The 23,922-nt window shown below is 33.2% G+C and overlaps 1 protein-coding gene and 1 long non-coding RNA gene across 3 annotated transcripts in view; one reads left to right on the top strand and one right to left on the bottom strand.

Annotated features, from left to right (window-relative positions):
- The window catches only part of fid (class I SAM-dependent methyltransferase fire dancer), a 46,941-nt gene extending 29,269 nt beyond the window's left edge, over nucleotides 1–17,672 (top strand). The window contains exons 2-7 of the mRNA XM_088195145.1: nucleotides 9,438–9,608; nucleotides 11,961–12,064; nucleotides 12,127–12,330; nucleotides 12,399–12,541; nucleotides 12,606–14,761; nucleotides 15,671–17,672. Of these exons, the coding sequence (XP_088051271.1) occupies nucleotides 9,455–9,608; nucleotides 11,961–12,064; nucleotides 12,127–12,330; nucleotides 12,399–12,541; nucleotides 12,606–14,761; nucleotides 15,671–17,628 (4,719 nt within the window). The 5' untranslated portion in view covers nucleotides 9,438–9,454 and the 3' untranslated portion in view covers nucleotides 17,629–17,672. The remainder of the gene's footprint in view (nucleotides 1–9,437; nucleotides 9,609–11,960; nucleotides 12,065–12,126; nucleotides 12,331–12,398; nucleotides 12,542–12,605; nucleotides 14,762–15,670) is intronic.
- Nucleotides 17,673–23,196: 5,524 nt separating this feature from the next.
- Nucleotides 23,197–23,696, bottom strand: LOC148231256 (uncharacterized). Of its 2 annotated transcripts, none has more exons than XR_015811071.1 (2): nucleotides 23,444–23,696; nucleotides 23,197–23,380 (listed from the first exon to the last, which is right to left on the bottom strand). It is a non-coding gene; the product is annotated as an uncharacterized LOC148231256 (long non-coding RNA). The 2 variants fall into 2 exon arrangements; XR_015811070.1 differs by having other exon boundaries at nucleotides 23,197–23,383; nucleotides 23,444–23,675.
- Nucleotides 23,697–23,922: the final 226 nt, after the last annotated feature.

Genomic DNA, 23,922 nt, shown 5'->3' with positions numbered 1-23,922 from the left:
CGCTCGGTTCAACAACCCCACGTTGGTCGGGTCGTCCTAGAAGTAGGCCATTCGCTTCTGCCTATAATCACATGATGCATTTCCATAGAACATCCTATAATGTAATACAAACTATGGCGGCTTTTCAAACAACATATGTTGTATTATGCAACATCACACTTAAAGTTATCTTCCCAATAAATTGGTAAAATTTAAAAAAAAATAGTAAAAACTATTATAAATAATTTTCATACCATTTAAGCTTTTGTAGTATACATATATTATATATATATATTTGTATTTGCCAGCTTAGAAAAAAACTATAACAACTCGAAATTAATAGATTTTCATTAAATGCATTGCATTTTTTTTAAATGTACTGTTCTGCACCTTTTAAATTTGTATTACTGTAATTTTGCTTATTTCTTTTGCTTTAATCAGGCCTTATGCAATACGTAACTTTTCAAAATTAATAGCTTTCTCTTATAAATATAATATAGTGCTTAATGCAATTATTTTGTCTCATTCCTTGTAATTTCTAATGACCGCTATTTATTAACAAGTTACCCTAATGCGTCATGATGACGTTTATACTAAATAGTTCAAATATTTTAAACACATATGTACATATACACACAATTTAATACACCACAAATGAGCAAAAACTTTTTGCCAGAAATAAAAATTTTAATTATTTATTTTATTTATTTATTTAGGTAAAATTGATAATTATTTATCTATTACTGATTAATGACGTTAATGAAAATTATCTTAATAATAATGATTAATGATAATAATGATTATTTAAATATTAATGACGCACATAAATTGCCCCAGGAAGAATTGCTTTCTCTTCCAAGAATTTCGTTGTAAATCATTCATTTTATTTTTACTGTCTTTTTCCATGCGTGAAAACTATTTTTCTTTAGATCTTCACATGCACTTACAACTTTAAAAACTATCTGTCATTGCTCCCCAATCTAGCTAAAAAAAGATTGTTTGACAATAAAAACAATCAGGCCACATTATGGACACTTTTTAGCTATTTATATATAACCTATACTTTTTTTCTTTAAATACCCACGCGATTATTTCAAAAGCAAAAATGTAAATTGTCTTAAGAGTTACTTGTGCAACTGGATAAGTAAAAACCCCGACAGTGTTAGATCAAAACGAACGATAATAGAAATGCATAATAAGATAGGTGCTTTTGAGTGTAAATGGGGCACGTACCCGTGTTTAGGTGGGAATAGACAGAGGATGCATCCCGCTCCGGGCTAAACTCCCTGGTAACTCCCTGTAAAAAGAGGGGTAACCTGGCAACCGGGAATATGGGCTTTCCGGGTCTCCGGGAATACGTAGACACACTCTAAGCTTTGCTCTCTCATACAAACATATATAGCAATCACATATATATTATTATATATATAATATATGTCAACACATACATAGTATGTACATATTTATGCAGTTTATTATTAATAAAGCTCGTGTTTTATATGTGTATGACAATTTTGAGGTAAATATGTTCGAATCTCACCGAAAAATATTCGGGTTCAGCTAATCAATGATGGGTCTTCGTCCTAACTTATACTTATTGAGGCGTTGTCGCCTGTTGCAGATGATATAGGATAAGAAATAGATTACTGGATTACATCGTATTAATTTCTCATTTTATCTTTAATACTAAATTGAATATATTCTAATCTGATAATATTATGTTGTATTATATAAAAACGTGCGAATCCTAATGGTGCATTATTTTTTTTATAATTACAAACTGTTGTACTACAAGTTATATCAAATATCTGCTAGAACTGGTTGAACAGTTGAAGTAGGAAGCTGTTGCTTTTAAGCGTCATATTGATCGATTCGGCGTAGCTCTGCTTAATACGAGTTTAGCTAAACTCTCGTTTATTCCAAGTTCTAGATGAAGTTCTTAAAAAATGGGAAAAGTGTAACGTCCTTTCAGTCCTCGATCATTTTGACCAATGTTGACGATTAAAGGCAAAACCAAAGTCTTTGCTATTACTTTGTCCTAACCTTCAGAGCTGTTTACTTTTGTTTTGTTTACTTTGTTTTTATATGTTTCCGTGGATGCTTTGTAGACTCCATGTGTAACTGAAGCTAATTCAACTCTAGATTCCGGACCTCGAGCTGGGCTAAGGGGGTGCGAAGAGAGAAGCGGCGGCTTCTGCGATGTTCTAAAATTAGGTCAACCTGCTCTAGATTGAAGTTCGTTCTAAATATTAGTAGATGGGTCAGAGAAACTGTTCTTGTATTTATACACAGCCTCATCCATGTGAAATTTTATTCTTCGCCCCTTTCGGTGTTACGGCTTAGTTTTGGATCAGATTGTCATTGACCGCTAGTTTGGTTGGCAATCCCAAATACAAGCGTTATCATTTCTCAAAGCATCTATGACGGATACTTTTATTCTTCATTACAGATACTTCCTAGTTTCTACAAAAAGATTTTCTCGCAGTAGCGCCCCATTTTAACAAAGAAACCCCTTTTTATAGACGTTTAAAACACTCTAAAACTGTTTTTTACCTATGCTAATAATTTAATACACCTATACCTCGCTTTACGGCCTAGATACGTTCCACGAAACTTGGCCGCAAAGCGAAAAGCCGTATAACGAATCAATTATTCTAATACAAATTCATACAAATTCAATGGGATCGGTTCCAAATTTGTTAAATATGTAACATGGTTTATCATTTAAAATGCATTTTATCTTTTTATTTCATTTAAATCAAAAATACATACATAACAAGTACATACATTTGTACATAAAATAATAACAGACTCCAAAAACCAACAATAATCCATAAACAAAAATGAAACAACTTCATGTTACATAAAATATGTGTATGAATACATACATAATTTTTTTTTAAATGGCTTTAATCTAAGAAATAGTAACCTGCAGATCACTGTCGTTCTCATTTTTCGCTGGTAAGGATGGGCCTGGCTTAAAAAAATTGTCCAACGTTGTTTGTCTTGCCTTTTTGTCTCTTTCGTTCTTTAGTGATTAATAACAGCTAATGGCTGAGTTAATTCCTCGAGAAACTTTAGCGCTACGTTCGACGTCAGGATCGTTTTCAAGGAAGATGTTTATTCCTTGTTCGAAATAGGAAAAAGCTTTTGATAATTTGTTTGATGTTAGCTGTTTGAAGGCTCTGTCTCTTCATCAAATGCCGGTTCTGCTTGCAACTGAATGCGTTCCTTATATGAAAGGGGTTCCCTATCAGCTTCAAGTAGATCAAGCACATCACGTTCGTTCAAACCTTCAAAGCCGAGATCATGTGCTAGATCCAAAATGTTTTGCCTAATTTCAGAAAGGCAATTAACTTCTGCATCAGTACTTTTTACACATTCTGGCTATATTTTTTTCCAAACATGATTAATTGTTGTTAATTTTAATTTCTTCCATGATTCACTGATGCTGTCAACAGCATCCTTGATGTTATAGTTTTTCCAAAATGTTTTAATTGAAGATTTACCATCGGTTTTCCTTATAAGTTGTCGGAAAATTCGGCGTAGGCAATATGCCTTAAAAGTGGCTATTACACCCTGATCCATTGATTGGATCAGAGCTGTTGTATTTTTCGGAAGGTACTCAATCATGACATCTTCAGATAGTTCGGATAAATTAGTAGGATGCCCTGGTGCATTATCCAAAATTAGCAAAGCCTTGTTGCTTAAGTTATTGTCTCGCAAATATTTTTTCACTTCTGTGCAAAAGTGATTTTTGAACCAATCATCTAAAGTAGCTTTAGTCGTCCAAGCTTTCTTGTTGGATCTCCATATGACGGGTAATTGATTTTTATTTAGTCTTTTAAGAGGCCTTGGATTTTCGGACAAATATATTAAAAGTGGTTTTAGCTTAAAATCACCCGCGGCATTTGCACCAAGTAGCAAAGTTAATCGTTCTTTAGACACCTTATAACCAGGCGCAGATTTTTCGGTTTTTGAAATGTACGTGCAATCAGGCATTCGCTTCCAATAAAGCTCTGTTTCGTCTACGTTAAGCACTTGTTCAGGTTTATGACCACCTCTTTCAATAATTCCCTTTAAAATGTTGGGATATTCCTTAGATGCGGCCTCATCGGTGCTAGCTGCTTCACCTTTCATTTTAAAATTATGCAAATTAAATCTATTTTTAATTTTTTTTTAAAATCGACATCGAAAAAAAGTTTTTTTGCCGTTATAGCGAAACATTTTAGGCCGTAAATCGAAAACGTGCCTTAATTGAAGAAGGCCGTTATAGCGAAAGGCCGTATAAAGAGCGGCCGTATAGCGAGGTATGGGTGTATAATAAAATTTTGAATACTTTTAAATTTTGCTAAAAGCTTTTTGACCGCTTTTACAATTATTTTATTAATTTTAGCTAATATACAATATTAGCTTTCCGATTTATTCTCTCCGTTTAAGTGATTCAAATTGTTGAATGGAACGATGGTTCAATTGATAAATCTGACAGTCATATATGTATAGTACTTTAATCCGTAGCAATCTTAATTTGAAATCATGTGAAGTGGAATACAATATCATGATTCTATAAATCCAGAAAAGATTTTGTAGATACCTCTATATGAAGATTTTATGTCAGTTTTCTTAAGTAGTCATCCATCTTCTTAATACACTGGCATTTTACGTTGATCTATACAAAATCAGCTATTTCACAATATTTTTTTAATTTAATATTTTATGGTAAATATTAAAAATATCGCTTTATTGTTCGTTAAGTTAGTAATATACTATTACTGTGGAGTGTGCATAATTATTTTGAGTCTTTAGTAGGGTACGAAAATAGAGGCAGCAGTCATTAGTCTTGCTAATGGCCACCACGTGAATTATTGTTTGCCACTTAATATTATTTTGTGTCATCGTGAATTGCACGTTTAATTTCAACGTGCGCCAATTACGAAATACATAATTTTATAACAATAGAGCGAAAGTTACATTACAATGAATCGAAAAGCCCCTCTCTCGCGCATAGAAATATTTTTAAATTAAAAACCACGTCTGGTGAAAATGTATACAAATTTTCTGCGGTGGAAAACTGCAGTGCATTGTGTTGTATTGAGCTGCCGAGAGTTTTCCATCGCAGCGAGAAAATAGAAAATAAATTTTCCAAAGCGCTGCGACAACGCCACCATCTGTCGGTTTTTATATTAACAAAGTTTCGCCGCTAGGCGAAATTTCTCTTAGGAAATACGCTACCCTAATGACATACCTAATCTATTTTGCGTATACCTATACATGTGTCATACATGTATTACATATACAAGAATAAAGGCCGTGTGCATTAGCTCCAATAGCTAGACTACCGGATCGATAGGCTTGGAATTTATGCTTAAATTCTGATATTGGAAACGTTACAACACTGTAACATTTCTCTTCAAATTGTTGACGATGTTAAAAACACCTCTCACATTTAGTTTAAGTAAATTATCGATAAATATATTCGTCAAAATTATTATATATGAAGTCAATACATCTCTCACCTTTAATTCAATGAGCACTAAAACAGTTATAATATAAAATATTTTATGAAGCGAGTCGGCTTGTACTATTTTATGCACATTATTATTTCAGTAATTGCACTGTTTAATAGTATGTGTACAATGTGCTGACTTCAATCTTCATTTTAGTTTAGTTAATCACAAATATAGACGATGTTTATGAATAAAAATTATAAATCTAACCACCATTAAAAAACTTACCAATAAACATTTTTAAAAAAATTCAAAACCAACCCACGTACTTTTTTTTAGCTTGTCATAAATATCGCCGAAAACATCTTTGTATTTGGCAAGCTCGTTAAGAAGCTAAATGTCTCGTTCAAGAGGAGCGTTTTCAAGCGCTGGCGTCATGGCTGCGACGGGCAAGAATAAGGGACGTGGTCGCAACTCTCTAGGGCATTCTAATGCTCGCAGCCAGAAGACACAAATGCATTATTCATATCGCCAAAGTTGTTAAAATATGACTGACCGGTTCTCAAATTACAAGTGCAAGACAGCGCTGCTAAAACGTTACAAAAAATTCAATAGTATATAGCGCGAAAATAACGTAATTACAACATTTCCTTTTGAAATATACTTAGATTTGGAATCTAATACTTTCGACTTGAAACACTTTTTTTTAATATAAAAAAAGTATAAGAACAGTATAAGAGTCTTTAATCCATTAATATGTCTTAACAGCGCTGAATTATTACAGTTGACGTTGAACTGGCGGCTAAATAACCGTTGAGTGGTCAGGATACAATCGGCGAACGCACGTTATGCACTGATTCATGATATTGACAACACAACTAAAATATCAAAGATCGATTTTTATAATCGGCTTTGTTGCTATTTTTAACCATAACTCTAAAAGTTAAAAAATATCACATCATTATTAATATTAATGCCTGCCTGTATACATTTTTATGAGACGCTCTTTATAATACATAAAATCAAATGTCTCCTTAAGGGCACCAAAGGGCAAGAAAACGTCGACTCGCGTGCGGTATTTTCCACAAAACGGACGAGCGTTTGATGTGTGTTCGTACGTGTCCTCAAGGCGCCCCCTTACTGTGGACCTCCAAAAGTCGAAATTCAATAAGTTATTCGAAACGGGCACGGGTGCCGCCATATGCGGCCGAGAGCGGCATCTGGCAACACCTCCTTATGCATGTACAAGAATCGGATATAAAAATATATGAAAAACAAATTTGGCGATGCCGCAAATAAATATGCGGCCCGGGACTGGGCAGGGCCGGGCTGGAGAAAACATAAAACGCCGACGCTGAAAATCGGGCCGCACGAACACGCCCTACGATTTATTGCTACTTTAACGCATCGCCTTTGTGTGTATGTTTTTGTTGAGACTATAGCTAAGAATACAGTAGAATATCAAAAATAAAAACTGATGTGAATTCGGTCTTCGCCATATCCTTTTATCGTAGTATTAGTCTTCCGGTGAAGCATATATCTCGATGCTCTTAAAAAACGACCCTTTTTCTGAAACTATTGGAACCTGAATTCTGATTAATGTGTGTTCTGTCTTTAATAGCTGAATTTATATTTTAAACATTCATACATAGCTCATGATGACAGTCACTGTCTGAAGTGAAGGAACAGTCCATTTCTGAATCTCTCACTGTTTCTGATGATTTCTTGTCCTCTATCCAAAATTTTGCGATTCTCATCAAACATACATGTTTCAACAATATTTCCCATATCATATATATTTGGTTTAAAATATTCGTATCTTTGCTTTTTTCATATTTTCTGGTAAAACTTGATTCTTTCTTATAATACCACACACTCTATTTTTTAAATATATTTTTTTGCCATTTCAATACTGTTATAAAAATTGTCTATATAAAGATGGTGCCGTTTGTATTGATTGTCTGATGCTAGATGTGATATTGAATATTGTAACGAAATTCCGGGTCCTGAATATATTTTAAATTTTGATATGTATCCTGACCACAGAACAGAGAATACATGAAAGCGGCGTTCGCAGTAAAAGATAAACTCCGTCCAAGTCGTAACTCTGTCCATTCACGTCATACGGCCTTGTCACGCTGTGTGCGACGGATCTCAACATTATTTTTTCAAAATTCAATCTACAATAATATTTTTTTCGAAAATTTATATTAGATATTATGTAAGTTAAATTTGTTTTTTTTTTGTTTTAGAATAATTATAATAATAATAAAACTCTTATTTAAAATATTTTTTCTTATAAAAATGTATATGTATTATATTATGGATGCGAGTACGGTCCTGTCGGATAATAATTCAGCCTTTCGACGCGCAAGTCAAATTAGCGCTGCAAACGGTTTCAATTTTATATGCGTATTTGTACGCAACGGCCGTTCTATATATTCTCTATTCTGTGATCCTGACACTGATTCACATTATTCTTATCAAAAAGCCGTACTTTGTGAGCTTACTGTGGTTATATACGGGAAAATTCAATCTTCCACGCCGTGGGATCTTATCCTCATGTAGAGATGTGTTTTGGCTTGGTTTGCACATATTTTGGATTTTTTCGGATCAATTATTTGATTTATTTCTCCGAAATGATATCTGTCATCATCCCCATATGTGCCGATTATGATATCTGTCATCATACCCAATAAATTTTTCAGTGATTCCTTCGGGGCTCGTGTTATCAGCAGTAAAAGTTACTCCTGACAATCCTTCAAATGACGGGCTACATCTGGTTGTATCATTATTACTCCAATCTAATTCGATACAGCGTCTTCTAAATATTTTTTTGTTCATCTACCTCATCGCTCATGAGTAACATAATTTATTTCATGAACAAAGGAGTCTGAATCACTATCACTATAATTTTCATGTCACTTGGAATATCTAAATCATTATCCGCATAAGTTTCCTCTATAATACTATCTTCCGCGATTTTTTATTAGGGTCGTAGAATAAATTATATGTAAATTTGGAACTACATATATATTCAACACTATATTATAAAACACACTGTAATTATTTTCACATATGTACCTATATATGACATTTAATAACAGTATTTTTCGAATATTCAGTCTGCGGTAGCTAACGTTCGGTGCGCTCAGGACGCCATTTGGCGTGACCGGTTGGTAAAGTGTTAAAATCTGTCCTGTCTTTGATAGATAAATTTATATTTTAAATATTTATACATAGCTCATGATGAAAATCACGTTGCAAACTGAAGATATTTGCGTTCATCTAGCAACGCCAGAGTTTGTTTTAATGAAAACAGCATTATACTAATGTAATTAAGCATTGCCAAATTTCATCATGATTCTAATCAAATGATCTTATGACTTTTTTAAATATCAAAATATGTTTTCTGCATAATTAACCAATTATTTTTAGGCTACACTCTATACGTTCGTTCTAAAACGTAGGTACTAAGTATAGTCGTAGGTAGAAATATATAGTTTTATATGTACATACGTACATAGCGTTTTGCCAAAATTGAAAAGAGCCAAGATTCGTTTAGGAAGGGCACCGGCGATAAGATATCGAAAAGAGATTTGGAAAGGCGCAGAGCGGCTGCTGTTGCTGAAATCTTTTGTCAAGTTGCCAAACGCCAATATCGAAAACATTCGCAGTAACATAATTTTTTAGACCCTCGCCGACAATTTTTATGTGGGACGGCCGAGCAATTTCTGCGGAGGTTTGGCACTTGCGATGATTAATGGCCGCCAGACTATGGTTATGCCTATTTTATACAAACGTACATACTGTGACCCATAATTTCCTCAAGTTTCGATTAGTATATAATGGTTTCTGCTTATGGTTATGGGTTAACTCTACGTGAGCTAACTTAGTATACGACTTTCTGATAATGACCGAGAAAAAGTTATTCTAGACACATCTTTCACATAGTATTATTTACAGCTATTAAATATTTGTGGTGTAATAATATTTTTATGTTATTTACAGATGGCGCGGTGAGCGTCATGGGCGAGCGCGCAGGCCGCTCTGTGGCGCTGGAGCGCGCCTACGTCCACGAGGTGTATGAGCAGCAGCAACACCAGCACCAAGCTGCTCCTTGGCCAAGAGCAGCTGCCTTTCTATCCGCGCTCGAACCCGGCAGCCTCGTCTGTGACGTCGGTAAGACCCTAGCTAAGCTTAAATAGGAAAAACGCACGAAATCTGTAACGTACCAAATGTGGCACACAAAAGAATTTTGCTTTGATTGCTTAATTTACTCATTTCTTTCAAATTAAAATTTTATTAAAACTATTTAATAATATTTTGTAGTGTTCTTTTTATTATATTTACTGCACTAGAACCAAAAAAACATCAAATAATTAATAAAATATTCAGGTTATGTTTTTATTAAGATTACAAAGAACAAATCTGCATTAAGCAGAAATTTTGTCAAATTCAAGCTATGATTGTTTTAAATTTGTATGGCACATATTTAAAATAAAGAATTAGAAAAATATGTAGCAGATATGATACGCATGTACAGAATTTTTAAAATGTCAGATATGGCACACAAAATAATTTCGGCAAATATGATATGAATTAACGTCTATAATAACGTCTATAAATTTATTTGTGATAAAAGCCTTATTTTTTAATACATTTAAGAAACAAACAAAATTTATGATGGTATAGATATGAAACAAAAAATCATTCTGGTAATTTTTCTAATTTTCCCTAAAATTATTACAAAAAAAGCATGCAAATGTATACAATATGTTACATGTTACATATGGGACGCATACAAATTTTGACAAATACGTTTTATAATGGCGTTTTAGGACATTTGATTAAACTTATTACCGATATACTAAAAACGTCTCAAGCCGTTAGCTTACAAATAAATTTAAATTTAATCGTCACGTCACGTCAATGCACAAAATCTCTACCGTGCCAAATATGGCACAAGAAAAAATTCACAGAAATTCATTCAATATATACATTATAAAAATGAAAAAATACGAAAAACTCCTAGAATGTCCCAAGACTTTAAAAGGTACACGATACGAACTTATAAATGGAACTGCACATTACCCAGATTAACTCTCCGACCGCACACGTACAAGCAAATATGAATTTAGCTACCACCGCAGGTTTATTTTCAGCCCGCCTGCTTTTCCAAAAGACTTGTTCGTTAATGGGAATTGAAACGGTATCAAGGACGCTCTGGGCGTTTTTCGTTTTAAAATACACACACCCTGTGTGTCTGAGCGCGGAGAGAGAAAGTATTGATTGTCAAAAAATAAAACATCGTCCATTCATTGGTCGTGCAGTGGTCTCGGTTTGTGTGCCAGCGCACCAGCTGTACGTGGGCGTCTATGAATGACGTCATACTACAGTATCGGGATGGGACTCTCCCCTGGAAAACCGAACCCAGACTCTAATATTTTGCTTTCAACGAAAATTCATTCAATGAGCCTAGATCACTTCTTGAAACGGTGTGTACAGAATGGCAAAAATAATTTCTTGCTTTCAATCATTTGCTTTCCATTTATTATATTTCTATACGTATTGCATTATTAGTTTTTTCATGAAATAACTATTTTTATATTATCAAATCTAATTCCTAGTAGTTATTTCAAGATTTTAAGTAAACATTGAACACCCCCATGAATAATTCTCAACAAATCTATTTAATTATATGTAAGATGCAAAGGTATTCAGAACGACGGATGAAGCGGGAATAACGACAGAGCGGCGGCGGAAAACACGCTTGGCTCGTGTTGATATCTGATAATATTGCGAGCTAACTGCCGATATGCGAGTGACATATCGACCAATTGTATCAATCTTCAACGTTACAACAATAACGACACTATACGATAACACTATTATCAACTGAAAAAAATCTGACCATCTAGTATTTATTTTGAGGGCTTATATTTTGACCTTTTGATATAAATTCTGACCCGATAAAAACAAGCTGAAATGATGATATTTGAACCCAGTTCTTTCAGATATTACTAACTGACTCATACCATATATTGTAGCTAATGTTATACCTAAAATCTTATAAATTAAAATCACAGATATTTTTTGTAAAAATAATATAATAACGCGTAGTTAAATAATCAAACTTCATTTCTAATGTATTTTTTTATTAACTACAATTAAAACAGTTACACATTTTCTAGCAATGCGGCCTAAAACTTTGATTAATTTTGTTTTTGTGTGAAACGCAATCACAGTTTTTGTCAATAACACATTTTTGTTTATTTATTATTCAATAATATTAAAATACCAATGTTAAAGTGTATACATACATAGCTCAGATAAGAGTTGGAATGATGTAACTGCCGCTGCTATCTCGACGCCATTGAATAAAAGCAGCAAACTTTCATTGTTGCTCTTGGCGTCGCGCGTTTATGGGATATTACCTTATCGCTTACATCCACTTGAATAGGCGCTGATAATCGAATCTGATATTTTTCGCACACGATCACAAAATACATGTACCGTTTAATCTTGTTCCAGGCTGTGGAAATGGAAAATACCTCAACATTAATCCTTCTGTGTTCACGCTTGGGGGCGATAGGTGCCAACGACTGACAGAATTAGCACGCGAAAAAGATAATCAGGTAAGATCGACACGTTCTCGAGAACGAGGAACTTTAGTTTAATGGCACGTTTCGCGTTACAGGTGGTACTCTGTGATAATTTAGCCTTGCCGTTCAGAGACGAAAGTTTCGATGCCGTCGTTTCTATGGCAGTGGTTCACCATTTTGCCACGGCCGAGAGGAGAGCTAGGGCTCTGAGGGAATTGGCGAGGGTCTTGAGGATCGGCGGTAGACTCATCATATCCGTTTGGGCCATGGAGCAACGAAATAGGAAATTTGAATCACAAGTATGTCCCATTAAAATATATGATAACACAACTACCTCAGATCCTTCATTGTATTATTAAACTTCCAGGATGTATTAGTTCCTTGGCATCGACCAGACACGTTAAGTACGCCATCTTTAGACATGCACTCCAACACCACCACCTCCGAAGATGATCTTATGCAGCCAGCCTATAACGCCTACACCCAAACATCAGATAGTGATTCTTATAAGTAATATTAATCCATTTCCTACAACGCTTAATAAATGCATTACTAATCATTGATTTTATTTCAGATGTAATCAAACCAAGAAAAAGAATCGTAGCAAAAAAGGTCGTTCCATTGATCCAATGCGCCCAGTCAGCACATCACCCAGCACGTCCAGTCTATCATCTCCTAACGAAACATGCTACAGTTTTGTCAGAAGGGCTATTCAAAAGCTAGCAGGCGGCAAAAGATCAGTCAAGCCTTGGTTTTTGGATTCGTGGGGTAGTTATTCGAAAGACATACCCGAAACCAGATACGATCCTGATGGATGCGAAGACTACGACGCGATACACGATCTGCCGATCGAGCTTAGGCGATTGGAAGACGAAGAAGTACCACTGAGGAGGCAAACTTTCACGTGTTCCGAAACTAGCACTTACAACGAACTGTACGCGGCTCAAAAATCGAAAAGTTTGAGTGATATATTAGCTGCGCAGCAAGTGAGCATGGTCAGATCGAGATCGAGCGTTCCTAGTCTCGCCGGCTTATTATTATCTGAAGCCGAGCAAGAGAAATCTGAAGTGATAGTGGAGCCTAGTCAGAAACCATCCTCGAAACCTAAGTTAGTTAAGCAAAAGAAATCGATCAACGAAGAAGACGCTGACGAAGATTTAGATAAGCCGACAGATATGAAGAATTTAGTTAATCAAATGCCAGATTTTAAGATATCGCACGGAATCTCTAAGAGAGGATGCGTGATGAAGCAGAGCTCGCTTAACGAAGAGCTGATGTCCACGGATAGACTGCGCGAAAAGGAGAAAGTTAGAAAAAACATTCAAAAACAAGCGTCACTGAACGAAGATTACCTTTATAATAGACGACATAAAAAATTAGATTCGTTAAGAGATTCATTTTTTTCTACCTCAGCGAACACCGCGAAAAAGTTTCAATCGTTAAAAAACGGTCTCACACACAAGTTGAAATCTTCGACCACGCACATAGAAAAGGCGACAGTCAATAGTTTCGTAAGAATTTTGCAAGGATGGAAGTGCAACGAAAACGCTACTCCGCTGGTTAATCAATGTCAGACGGAAACACCTTTACCCAACACCCCTCCAGCTGATTCTAAAGCTAGCAGTACTAACGGCGATGAGTCCAAGCCGCATCCTGAAAGAAGGCATTCCAAAGAAGACGGCTCTGATTCATCGAAAGACAGCAGCTTACAGAGCGACACGAGCGTCGATTCGGAGGACAGTTTTGCATCTGTGATATTTATTCCCAAATCTGATCCGAACGCCCTGCAAGACCCGTCGTCGCCTACGCCTTTATCGCCTGGTCCAACTTCGCCTAGAATGAAAGTATCGTCCGTGCCCACCTCCCCTAGAGTTAAGAATGCCCCAGGAGGTCTTCCGTCCCCGCGTTTAAAACAACTTCCTATGCCAATGTTCCCAATAGTGAGACCTCCCGGCTCCCCCAAGTCTAGCCAACCCCCGGTTCAGCTAAACAAAGCCTTAAACGTTAAAAGTCAAGCTCCAAGCAAAGAAATCACACCTCCAGTCAGTCAACCGAGCTCTCCGCCCAAATTAGAACCGTTCAAAAACACAGTCATTGAGCATTTATCGACATTAAATAGAAAAGTGACGGAGAAACTGAGAGAGACTGTGCCGTTCGATCCCTATCCCGAAGAGAGAGAACTATTAATTCCCACCGAAGAAGAAATAGCTTCGCAATCCAAAGAGCTAATGATAGAAATCAACAAAGACTTGGAAGAGATTAATAAACTCACAGCGGAAACGAATAATATGAGATCTCGCGTTCTCCAAGACACTAAACCTTACCCAAAAATTACGCTGCAAACGGTTGCCGAATTGCCAGAAATTCCTCAATACAAAGGGAAGAGAGAGGACGAAGCGACACTGTCGAACGAAAGTTTAAATTCTAGAGTAATGGACCGAAAGCGGAGGGATAGATTAAAACAAATTAGAGATCTGCTGAGGCAGAGGCCCGGATTCGTTTCGACGAACAGCAGGACAATGTTCCCCATTGTGAGGCGATGTTCGACTCAAGAAGGTAAAGTGGAACCTTCAGTCAAACCGTTACCCAGACTATTATCTTTGGAATTGTTCAACCCCGAGACTGATGACATGGACTCTGACTCTAGCGGTGTATCGTCGCCGGACTCTGTCGATAGTGTGATAAGCGTTGTGCCTGATGATAAAAAGAATAAAACGACCAAAGTTATAGGTATGTAAACATAATCTATTTGCTTGTAACGATGATCGGATTATTGCACACACGAAAAATCGCATACACGAAAATTCCGCAAAAATAAAATTTATTATCACTATATTTTAGTGAGAGTCAAAATATACAAATTAATTAAAATTTAATGTCAATATATGTATAACATATCACATATTTAAATATATATATAAGTTCATATAGATCACTATATATTGAGTCAGCCAACCTGTGAAACAGGGGTTTTCAACCCAGTTGTATTAAAAAAAAGTAAAAATTTGGGTCGACGCCACGCTCAAAAAACAATAGTTATGTATGCCCCTGATGCTTCACATTGCCGAGATTGACAATGGTTTGGCCTTAACAGCTACGAAAGTGGCCAACAACTTTTGCTACATACATATGTTTTAAAATGTATATAGGCTAGGTGCGAGCGTTGATTATAACATTTAAAATAAATTTTATTGAAAATTTATATAATCCTCTTTATAAGTAGATTCGCTGCAGAGTGTTATTTGTGGGATTTTCACTTTTTTGATTAACTTGTTTAAATTAAAAAACAAAATTTGTATCAAAACGTTGTTGGCCGCTTTCGTAGCTGTTAGGGCCAAACCATTGTCAAGCATCAGGGGCATACATTTTTTTTGAGCGTGGCGTTGAGTTTTAAATTGCTGTCTCATCTGAGAATATTGAAATTATAAGGACTTCCTTATGGGACTCTCGCTCATATTTATTTTAATTCATAATATTCGTTTTTTAGTTTAATTCTGAATAATCTGTTGGATATGTTCGATTTAAGTAAGTTAAGATATTGCCTCTGTGCCATGTGCAATGTATTGATTTTCTAAGTACCCCATTATTTTGTTCAAAGCTTACAAATCCAAATAATAATTTGTTTTTATATATTTACAGATCCTGCACCCATTGTTCCTCCTGTGATTTGCGAGCCAGAAGCAGACGAAACTGCTAAATCTTCACCGTCTACTCAGAGCTTAATAGAAGCAGCTGCTGAAGTAGCGCAAACTCTAGACGAAACATGCGAAGTAATCATACAATCGAGTCCTAGATCGAAAAGAAAGCAGCTCGAATCAATGGAATCTACCGAGACTTTATCCATCGTCCACGGCAGTTCTGGGAGTTCAAGCGGTAGCAATTGGAGTCTTAATAAATTATCGCCGGGTGATCTTCGCCTGTTGGAAGAAAGATCTAGATCACATTCTCACACTAGTTCGAGTGGTAGTACATCGAGTTTAGAACGTCTCTCGCCGGGCAGAAGATCTAAAGAAAGGTCGCCGAAGCAAGGCAGCACGAGTAACTCAACGTGGAGTTTAAATAAACTATCGCCGATCAAAACAGAGGGTCGTTCGTTAGAAGATTCTTTCCAAAAATCTAGAAGAAGTCCAACTAAATTTCCATTCGATCCTAGTTTAGAAGACAAGAGCATAATCAAATCCGATAGCTTCTCGCGTCTACAGGCAAACGAAAAACTTGTGACTTGTAAATCTGATATCATTCTATCGAACGAAGATGAAGAGAAGCAATGGAATAATGAATGCAAAAACCATCTCACTGAGTTCGCTGAAAAGTTGAGCGAAAAGTTGCTACAAGAAATCGATCAATATTCTAAGAAAATGAGCGATGAAGACTTTGACGTGTGTACGAATGCAGCGGTGAAAATTAGATGCACCGAGAGCGAGCTCAAGTCTTCTAGTAGCGCTTTAGAGCAAATATCTAAAAAATTAGAAAGCGTCGGCGATCCTTACTTACACAAGCTCAGTTCGGACATCAAAGACTTGAACAAGTTAAGTTCTGAGCTGCAAGAACGAAACAAATACTTAGCGAGTCTGCACGAGTCGCGAGGGGGCAAAGCTGGCGAAGTTTTGTTCTCGAAATGCGGATCGAAAAAGAACTCTAAGCCTACATCGAGTAAACATAGTGAAGTGGTTGACAATAATGTACATAATGATATCGAAATAAGTAAAAAGAGTAAGTTATTTAGTTTCAAAAAATCATCAAACAGTGGCAGAAAAAACCCGGATAATATACTCAATAGTTTAAAATCCAATAGTGATGTGCCAAATAAAACTAACAACAGTGACGCTAGTGTTAACCATCAAGTAGAATCGGACTTTATTGTGCCAGTGGTGAACGTTTCTGACTCGTGCAATCCTGAAATCACGATAGACTCGAGCGAATCGGAAAGAAACCAATCGCTAGAGTCGGGATACTCGATAGAGTCCGAGATGAGCATAGACTCGTTTTGTACAGATAAGAGATCTTCGCTCAAAGTGGGTCAGAGTACGGATTCCAGCGAGGTTGGGATGATAGCTGCCAGTCCAGAATCAATGACTTCGAGATCTTCGACTAGTACAGCGCCGTTGAAACCTGACTTTTCGGTAGAGTCTAGCGACACGGGTGATATATCTGGATCTGGGAGCGATTGGAGCAGAAGGGACACGAGTGCTAGTAAATTGGACTGCGGAAGTACAGCGTCGCTGGGATGTGCTAGCACTGCTTCTTTGGCATCTTGTAGCGATTGGTCTAAAGAGAGGAAGCTGGCCGATGGGAGATCTTCTTCCGAAGAGACCGCGCCGACTAGGAGTCCTTTGATTAGACAAAAGGCTGAAGAAACTAAGGGTATCGAGCAAAGGAGTCTGCAGGCGTCTCTCAGCGATACCTCTCAAGACAGTCTACCATCAGACAACGGCGGCGGAGCCATAACTTTCCATCGCTATTACCACGTCTTCAAAGAAGGTGAACTGGACCAACTCATAGAGAAGTACGTGGAGAACCTTCACATCATATCGTCTTACTACGATCACGCCAGCTGGTGCATAATAGCCGAAAAAGTGCAAGTTTGGACTATTTGAATCGACCATCTTTATTTTTGTAATGATTTAAATAAACAACAAAACACGAACAAAGCCCTAGTAATGTTGATAAAAAAAATATTAAAAAAGAAGCTTATATTTATTATTATAATAATACATACATTAAACAATTTGACGCTAGCAAAAAAAAGCGTCGTTATGAATGAAAATGGATATCATATTTCAGTTAAATATTTAACCGATGAAATTATATCATATATTGTTAACAATTGATAAATATTAGATTATTGTATGTACATTATTATATTATGTATATTGTGAGCAGTATAATGGGCTAGATAATTTTTGTCATAATTTTATAAGCCTGTCTTATTGCTCACGTCATATTAATTTCCAGTGTCGAATTTATTATAATATTTATATTTATATATATAAATTTAAAAAAATAATGGGGTCTAAGTCTTTGTTTATATTGAAAGTATGTTACATTATAAATAGAGCTTTCATTTTCAGCTACATATGATTTATTAACAAGACTTACCCCCAAAACTAAGAGCTTTAAATAGTTAATCATATTTCGGTGGCTCAAATATTTAACATAACGTAAGTTAATATATTAAATATCTAATCACCCTATGATTGATCTCATTTTAATTTAAAAATACAAAGCTAAGAGTCAAACTCTATTATTATTAAATCAATATATTATTTATTGAGGGTGCTCAGTGGAATATACTTAAAATAAATATTTTTATTGTTAACAATTACTTGAATAGTCCAGAGACTTTTCTAAGCGTTTTCATTAATATTACCTCATATTGTGCTGTGTCGATTTTTATTTATCATTATTTCTTATGATAATAATATTTGATACAATAAAACTTTATAAATTTATAATCAATAGAACATTTGTACGATTAGATATGCCATTTTTTATATTCATACTTCACACATTGTTTGTCACATAACAGTATTTACTTAAAAAATCTAAAACATCTATTGATTTTAACTAATAAAGTTTTACTGTATACTGTAAATATATTATAATTATATTTATAATACAAGTTTAATATAAACGATTAAGCAAACAGTCACTGCTTTAGTGTTTACTGTATTTATAAAGTATGTGTAATACTTAAGTATGTATGTGATTTTTCAAAACTTTTTAAATTGTGTAATTTATGAATGACGAAAATATATACATATATATAATATTATGTAATTCACAAATAAAACAAGATTGAACTTTGTACGAATCTAGTTTTCATGGATATCCGTCCATTTAATGTATCTTTATAGTTTTTCAGTATTTTTTACGGATTGTGATAAAGCAACAAAGAAGAAGTTAAGGCGTTAATGATGAGAGCGTTGAAAGGATCTCATATTATATTATAATTTCAGATGTCAAAGTAACATATCTTTTGCATGTGATTGATTTATTTCGTAATCGAATAATAATCATCTAAAATTATTGTCTCACATTTGATGATTATTATTATTTTATTTTATAATATTTGGACACAGTACAATTTGAGCTATTATTTAACTACAGTGAGATTAGTTAAGAGATAACTCATACAAATTATTTATAATAAAATATTGTAATTTATTATTAACACAACATTGATGCTAAAAGTATTGATTGCTTAAGTATTTTTTATAAGTAAATAAAAATAAAATAGGCTTGAGTATAATATGTTAGTAATTACGGACATATAATTTATTTATTTTGTAACGAACGAGAAAGAGTATAATATTAAATGGTTATTTAAAGACATTTTCACTTTCTTAAGAATGAAATATTATATAAAATTCGTAGAGGTGATAGTTCATGGTCTTTTAGAGATCCAACGTAGTGATACGGTGTCCTGGCCAAGATTAAACAGCACTTTTTAAAGTACTTGAATTGAATTTCTTGAAATCTTGAACTTGTGATGAAAGTTTCCGACGTTTGTTGAATGCTAATGCATAATTTTTGTATACGTTCACGTTATTTGTTGCTTTTGACATTTTTTATTGTTTTAAATCAACGACTGACTGACTGAAGACTTATAGCAAAGCAGGAAAAACATCATCTTATTTGATCCATCCTGTCTTCAATTTCATTTATAACGTTTAATGTGAAATTCAGTTCAAAGATCAACAAACATTATTTACAACATAAACACAAACATATTTTTAAAATGACCAATTGTAAACAAACTCAGTCTATTTTAGTTGAATTCATGAAATATTTTGCAACTTTGAATACAGTGTGTACACTGAATCTTGTCACGTATGTTTGTGTTTGTATGGTTTAATAAAGTAAAATCATTGTAAACATTCAGACACCATTCAATAAGTTAATAGTTTAAATAGCAAAGGCATTATATGTGTATGTGTGTAGTCTAACATATTTTTCTTCACGGTTACCTAAACAAAACACACAAGAAACATTTTTATTTGATCCATAAAGCCCAAATCTTATTAATAAATATAATATGTTGATAAAGTAAAGCGTCGGAATTCACAAAGATTATACTGTGATAATCGGACTATCATTAAGAAAACTTTAAATACTAATCGTTTTGTTTCAAGCGTCCCGAACTCCAAATAATTTCACTGTAGTGTCAATTGCTATATTATCGTTTCTAACTGTACATATATCTACAATATAATCATTGTACATAACCATGACAATAGAACATAATGTCCCAACACAAAAAAACGATATTTTATAGATTTAATACGTGCGAGTGTAAGTTAATTAAAATGTAATAATCATTCACGATTGGGACACAAATACGTTTTTAATAAAAAAATAAATTAGTATATTTGATTATTACAATATACGCGTGTAGTACCAATTTGTTACTTATACATCTCATAGTAAAAAAAATATTTATCAACTTAGACATAAGATAGTCTTTTAAACAAACATACAAAAAAGTATAACACATACATATTTCACAAAAATTAATAACAATAATCTAAAGTATAAACTAATGTATAAAAATATGTTTATATATTCATTTTATATCGTATGCATCGCCATAGTCAACATTAACAATAAAGCTGGCCTTTTTACTTTAACGTTTAAACCTGTCCATTGATTTTGTGTTAAAATTCCAAACGTACAAGGGAAGGTGTACCTAGAAACAGTATAACATTTCAGATTTTATGTATATCATTAATTAGCTTTCGTTGTTAAATAATTTAAAGTTCAACCCAAATACAATTTTTAAATAATTAATGTGATTTTTTTGGATTTGAACTGATAATTTACTTTTACTTATATTTTTTCATATGTACAATGTTTAAGCTTTTTTCTAAGAAGAAGAAAAAACATATTTTCTAATACCATTTAACTTATTAAAAGTTATATTTCAATCAAAAGAGCATTATAAATCTTCAATTCACTTTTGAATGAAAGAATAGATAAGATTAACTCAACTTAATTTTTCTATGAATGTTGAGCTAAGAAGAAGAAAAAATATGCTAATACTTTTCTTCTTACTTATTCACTAACATTCCAAATTCAATGAAATGTAAGTAAAACTGCAAAAAACAAGCTAATTCTAACCTATTTTCATATATCTCATTGTTTTGTAAAACTAACGCTTCAAATTTGATTAAAAGATATCTTTAAATCAAAAGTAAGTACGACTTCAATGAATAGAAGAAATAAAACAAGCCTAACCTAACATAATTTTGTATGCAAGTTGCGATTAAAAGAAATAAATCTTATTGTTAGATAAAAAATTTGACCAAAGTTATATTTTAATCAAATTTTAATCATAGTTGAATAGTAAAAATTCAAGCTTACTTAAAATTACTTACAGTTTCAGATATATTATTTTTTCACTATCATTAAGTCAAAAGTGAATCATAGAACTTTAATTTACTTTCTAATCAAAGCAGAAAAAACTTAGCCGAACCTATTTTTTATAAAAATAGATAAAAATATCCTAAATACCCAAAATCCAAATATGAAATGAAATAATAAACTTACTTGCATGTTTTTTGATTAATATTTAATAGAATTAATAAATGAGGACGATAATAGATACATACATTTACTATATTATTAGTTTTAACCCCATTTATATAGTTTTTTTACTAGAAATCAATTTATTATTGATATATGTTTTGTTACCATTATATATATATAACATTTTTTCACCAAAATTGTATATTTCTGTCTATTATTCTGTGTATAACAATACATAACTCAGTTAAAAGTGAGTGTTTTGTTGACAGTAAAACTTTTTCATGCAGCCCAGATTTACTTTTAGTGAAAAATAATTTAAGAAAAGTATAAAAAAACATAACACACTAAATTAACTTAACCTAACCTAACTTCTGAGTGTCAAGATTATAAAAAATAAGAAAAAAAATGTTGTCCATAACAATTTTTGTTAGAATAATAATCACATTTAAGATACTTCAAAACTAAACCAGCAAAATACTTTTTTAGTTATTTTTCTAAACTACTTTACAGTCAATTATATGTACTTGACAAATATCTAAAAATGATATATATACAGAATTTGCAAATTATTCCATAAAACTTACTTTTTACTCTTGAGTGCTTGTTTTTATATTTATTTTTTTATAAAAAGTCTTACAGTTTAATAATGTAATTGTATAATTTCATTATTTACTTAATTTTTATAATTATTTCAAATGTAATATTAAAAATATGTTGTATATAGCTAAAGATAAAAAAAAATGTAGATTTTGTAATTGAAAACCTACGGTTCGGTTTGTTCAAATTCAGTATTTAACATCACACATAATATATGACTCCAGATCATTGAAGTAGTCTGACTATCCTGACAAAGACGGCTTATAAAATCAAAGTAACGCCTGATTGCATCCCATTTTTATTTCATACTTCAATAATTCATCAAATTAAGAAAACATGTACAACGTATTGCTATATGAGTGAAATTATATTCTTGAGCAAAACAATATTTATTTAATATTTGCCTTTAAATTGTCTAATATATCTATAGTGATACAACCAAAACTGTTTCACAGTGCTACACCTTCTCATATTGACTTAATTTTGCTTCATATCTGACGTCATTGAATATATCATTAAATGAACGTTCGTTACCACAAAATCGTTAAATTAATATTTTAATATCATAACTGCCTTAACATTATTATCATTTTTATTTTATTGTTTACATATGAATACATATGTATATCATATATGAATAAATAACAAAGGTGAAACTCAGTTAAATGTGAAATGTGTGTTTTGTGATTATACTTACGTTGGTAATTTTTTTAGGATAAATCTTTTTTACACACATCCATGTGCCTCTTAACATTTAATAGTTGGTTTAGCTATACATATGTTTATATACATATATATGTAAAACACACAGACATATATGTATATATTATGTTATAGACAAATTGACATATTTATTTTACAATAAAAAAATGTTAACGTAGAGTATGTATTAATTGGTTTTGCAAACGTTTTCTTTGTATCTGTATAATATACTGTCTCAGTTTATCGTTTATAGTATTTGATATGTTTATTTAAATAATAAAGAAAAATGTATGATATATAACAGCCGAAACTATGCGTTTTAAATAAAATTAATTGAATAATACAAAAAGATATTTTATTATAACATATTCATAATAGCATATTGTATATACTGTATAATATAATGGTTGATTATTTAGGGTAAAGCGCAACTGCACATGCCCAAGTTTCTGTTGCAAATGCCATAGCTCCTCATGTACTTATCGATGCACCATTCGGTGCAATTGCTCGGACATTGCGGTACTACTAAAACAATAAACAACAAATAATGATAATAACCAAACAAAGCACAAGATACAAAGGTACCGTAAGCCGCAGGTAACTTCTGGTTCTGAGGATCATTCTTGTCCGACAGTGACGACGAAGCAGTTTGAGTCAGGAAGAGCACCGCGATTGTGAAGAATAGCAGAATCTTCATGATGCTTCTCACCAACGAAATCAATTATGACTAACGGCTAACTCATTCTTCTTTTATCAGAGCCGAAAGCAAAACAGCGACATTGATATATTGGGGTCATCACTTTATGACCTTCGGGTTAAGTAATAATAATTGTATCTGTAATCGTTTATCGTCTGCGTTCGAGAAGGAAAAATATTGATATTATCAAACTTTCTATAAATTAAATATAAATCAATCATGTAAAATGCTTAAAGACAGCAATTATAAGTTATGTGTGACAAATTTGATTTATTATAGCATAAATATGATTGAATTTCTTAAACAACCATAATAAATGAAATAGTTACATGAAAAAAATATATTTTTCTTGAAATATATTATAAAC

This window comes from Plectrocnemia conspersa, unplaced genomic scaffold (assembly GCF_051122295.1).
Source record: "Plectrocnemia conspersa isolate PC_06_02 unplaced genomic scaffold, ASM5112229v1 ptg000010l, whole genome shotgun sequence".
Taxonomy (NCBI): domain Eukaryota; kingdom Metazoa; phylum Arthropoda; class Insecta; order Trichoptera; family Polycentropodidae; genus Plectrocnemia; species Plectrocnemia conspersa.
The sequence above is the reverse complement of the archived record's forward strand: the minus strand, read 5'-3'. Positions and strand labels throughout refer to the sequence as shown.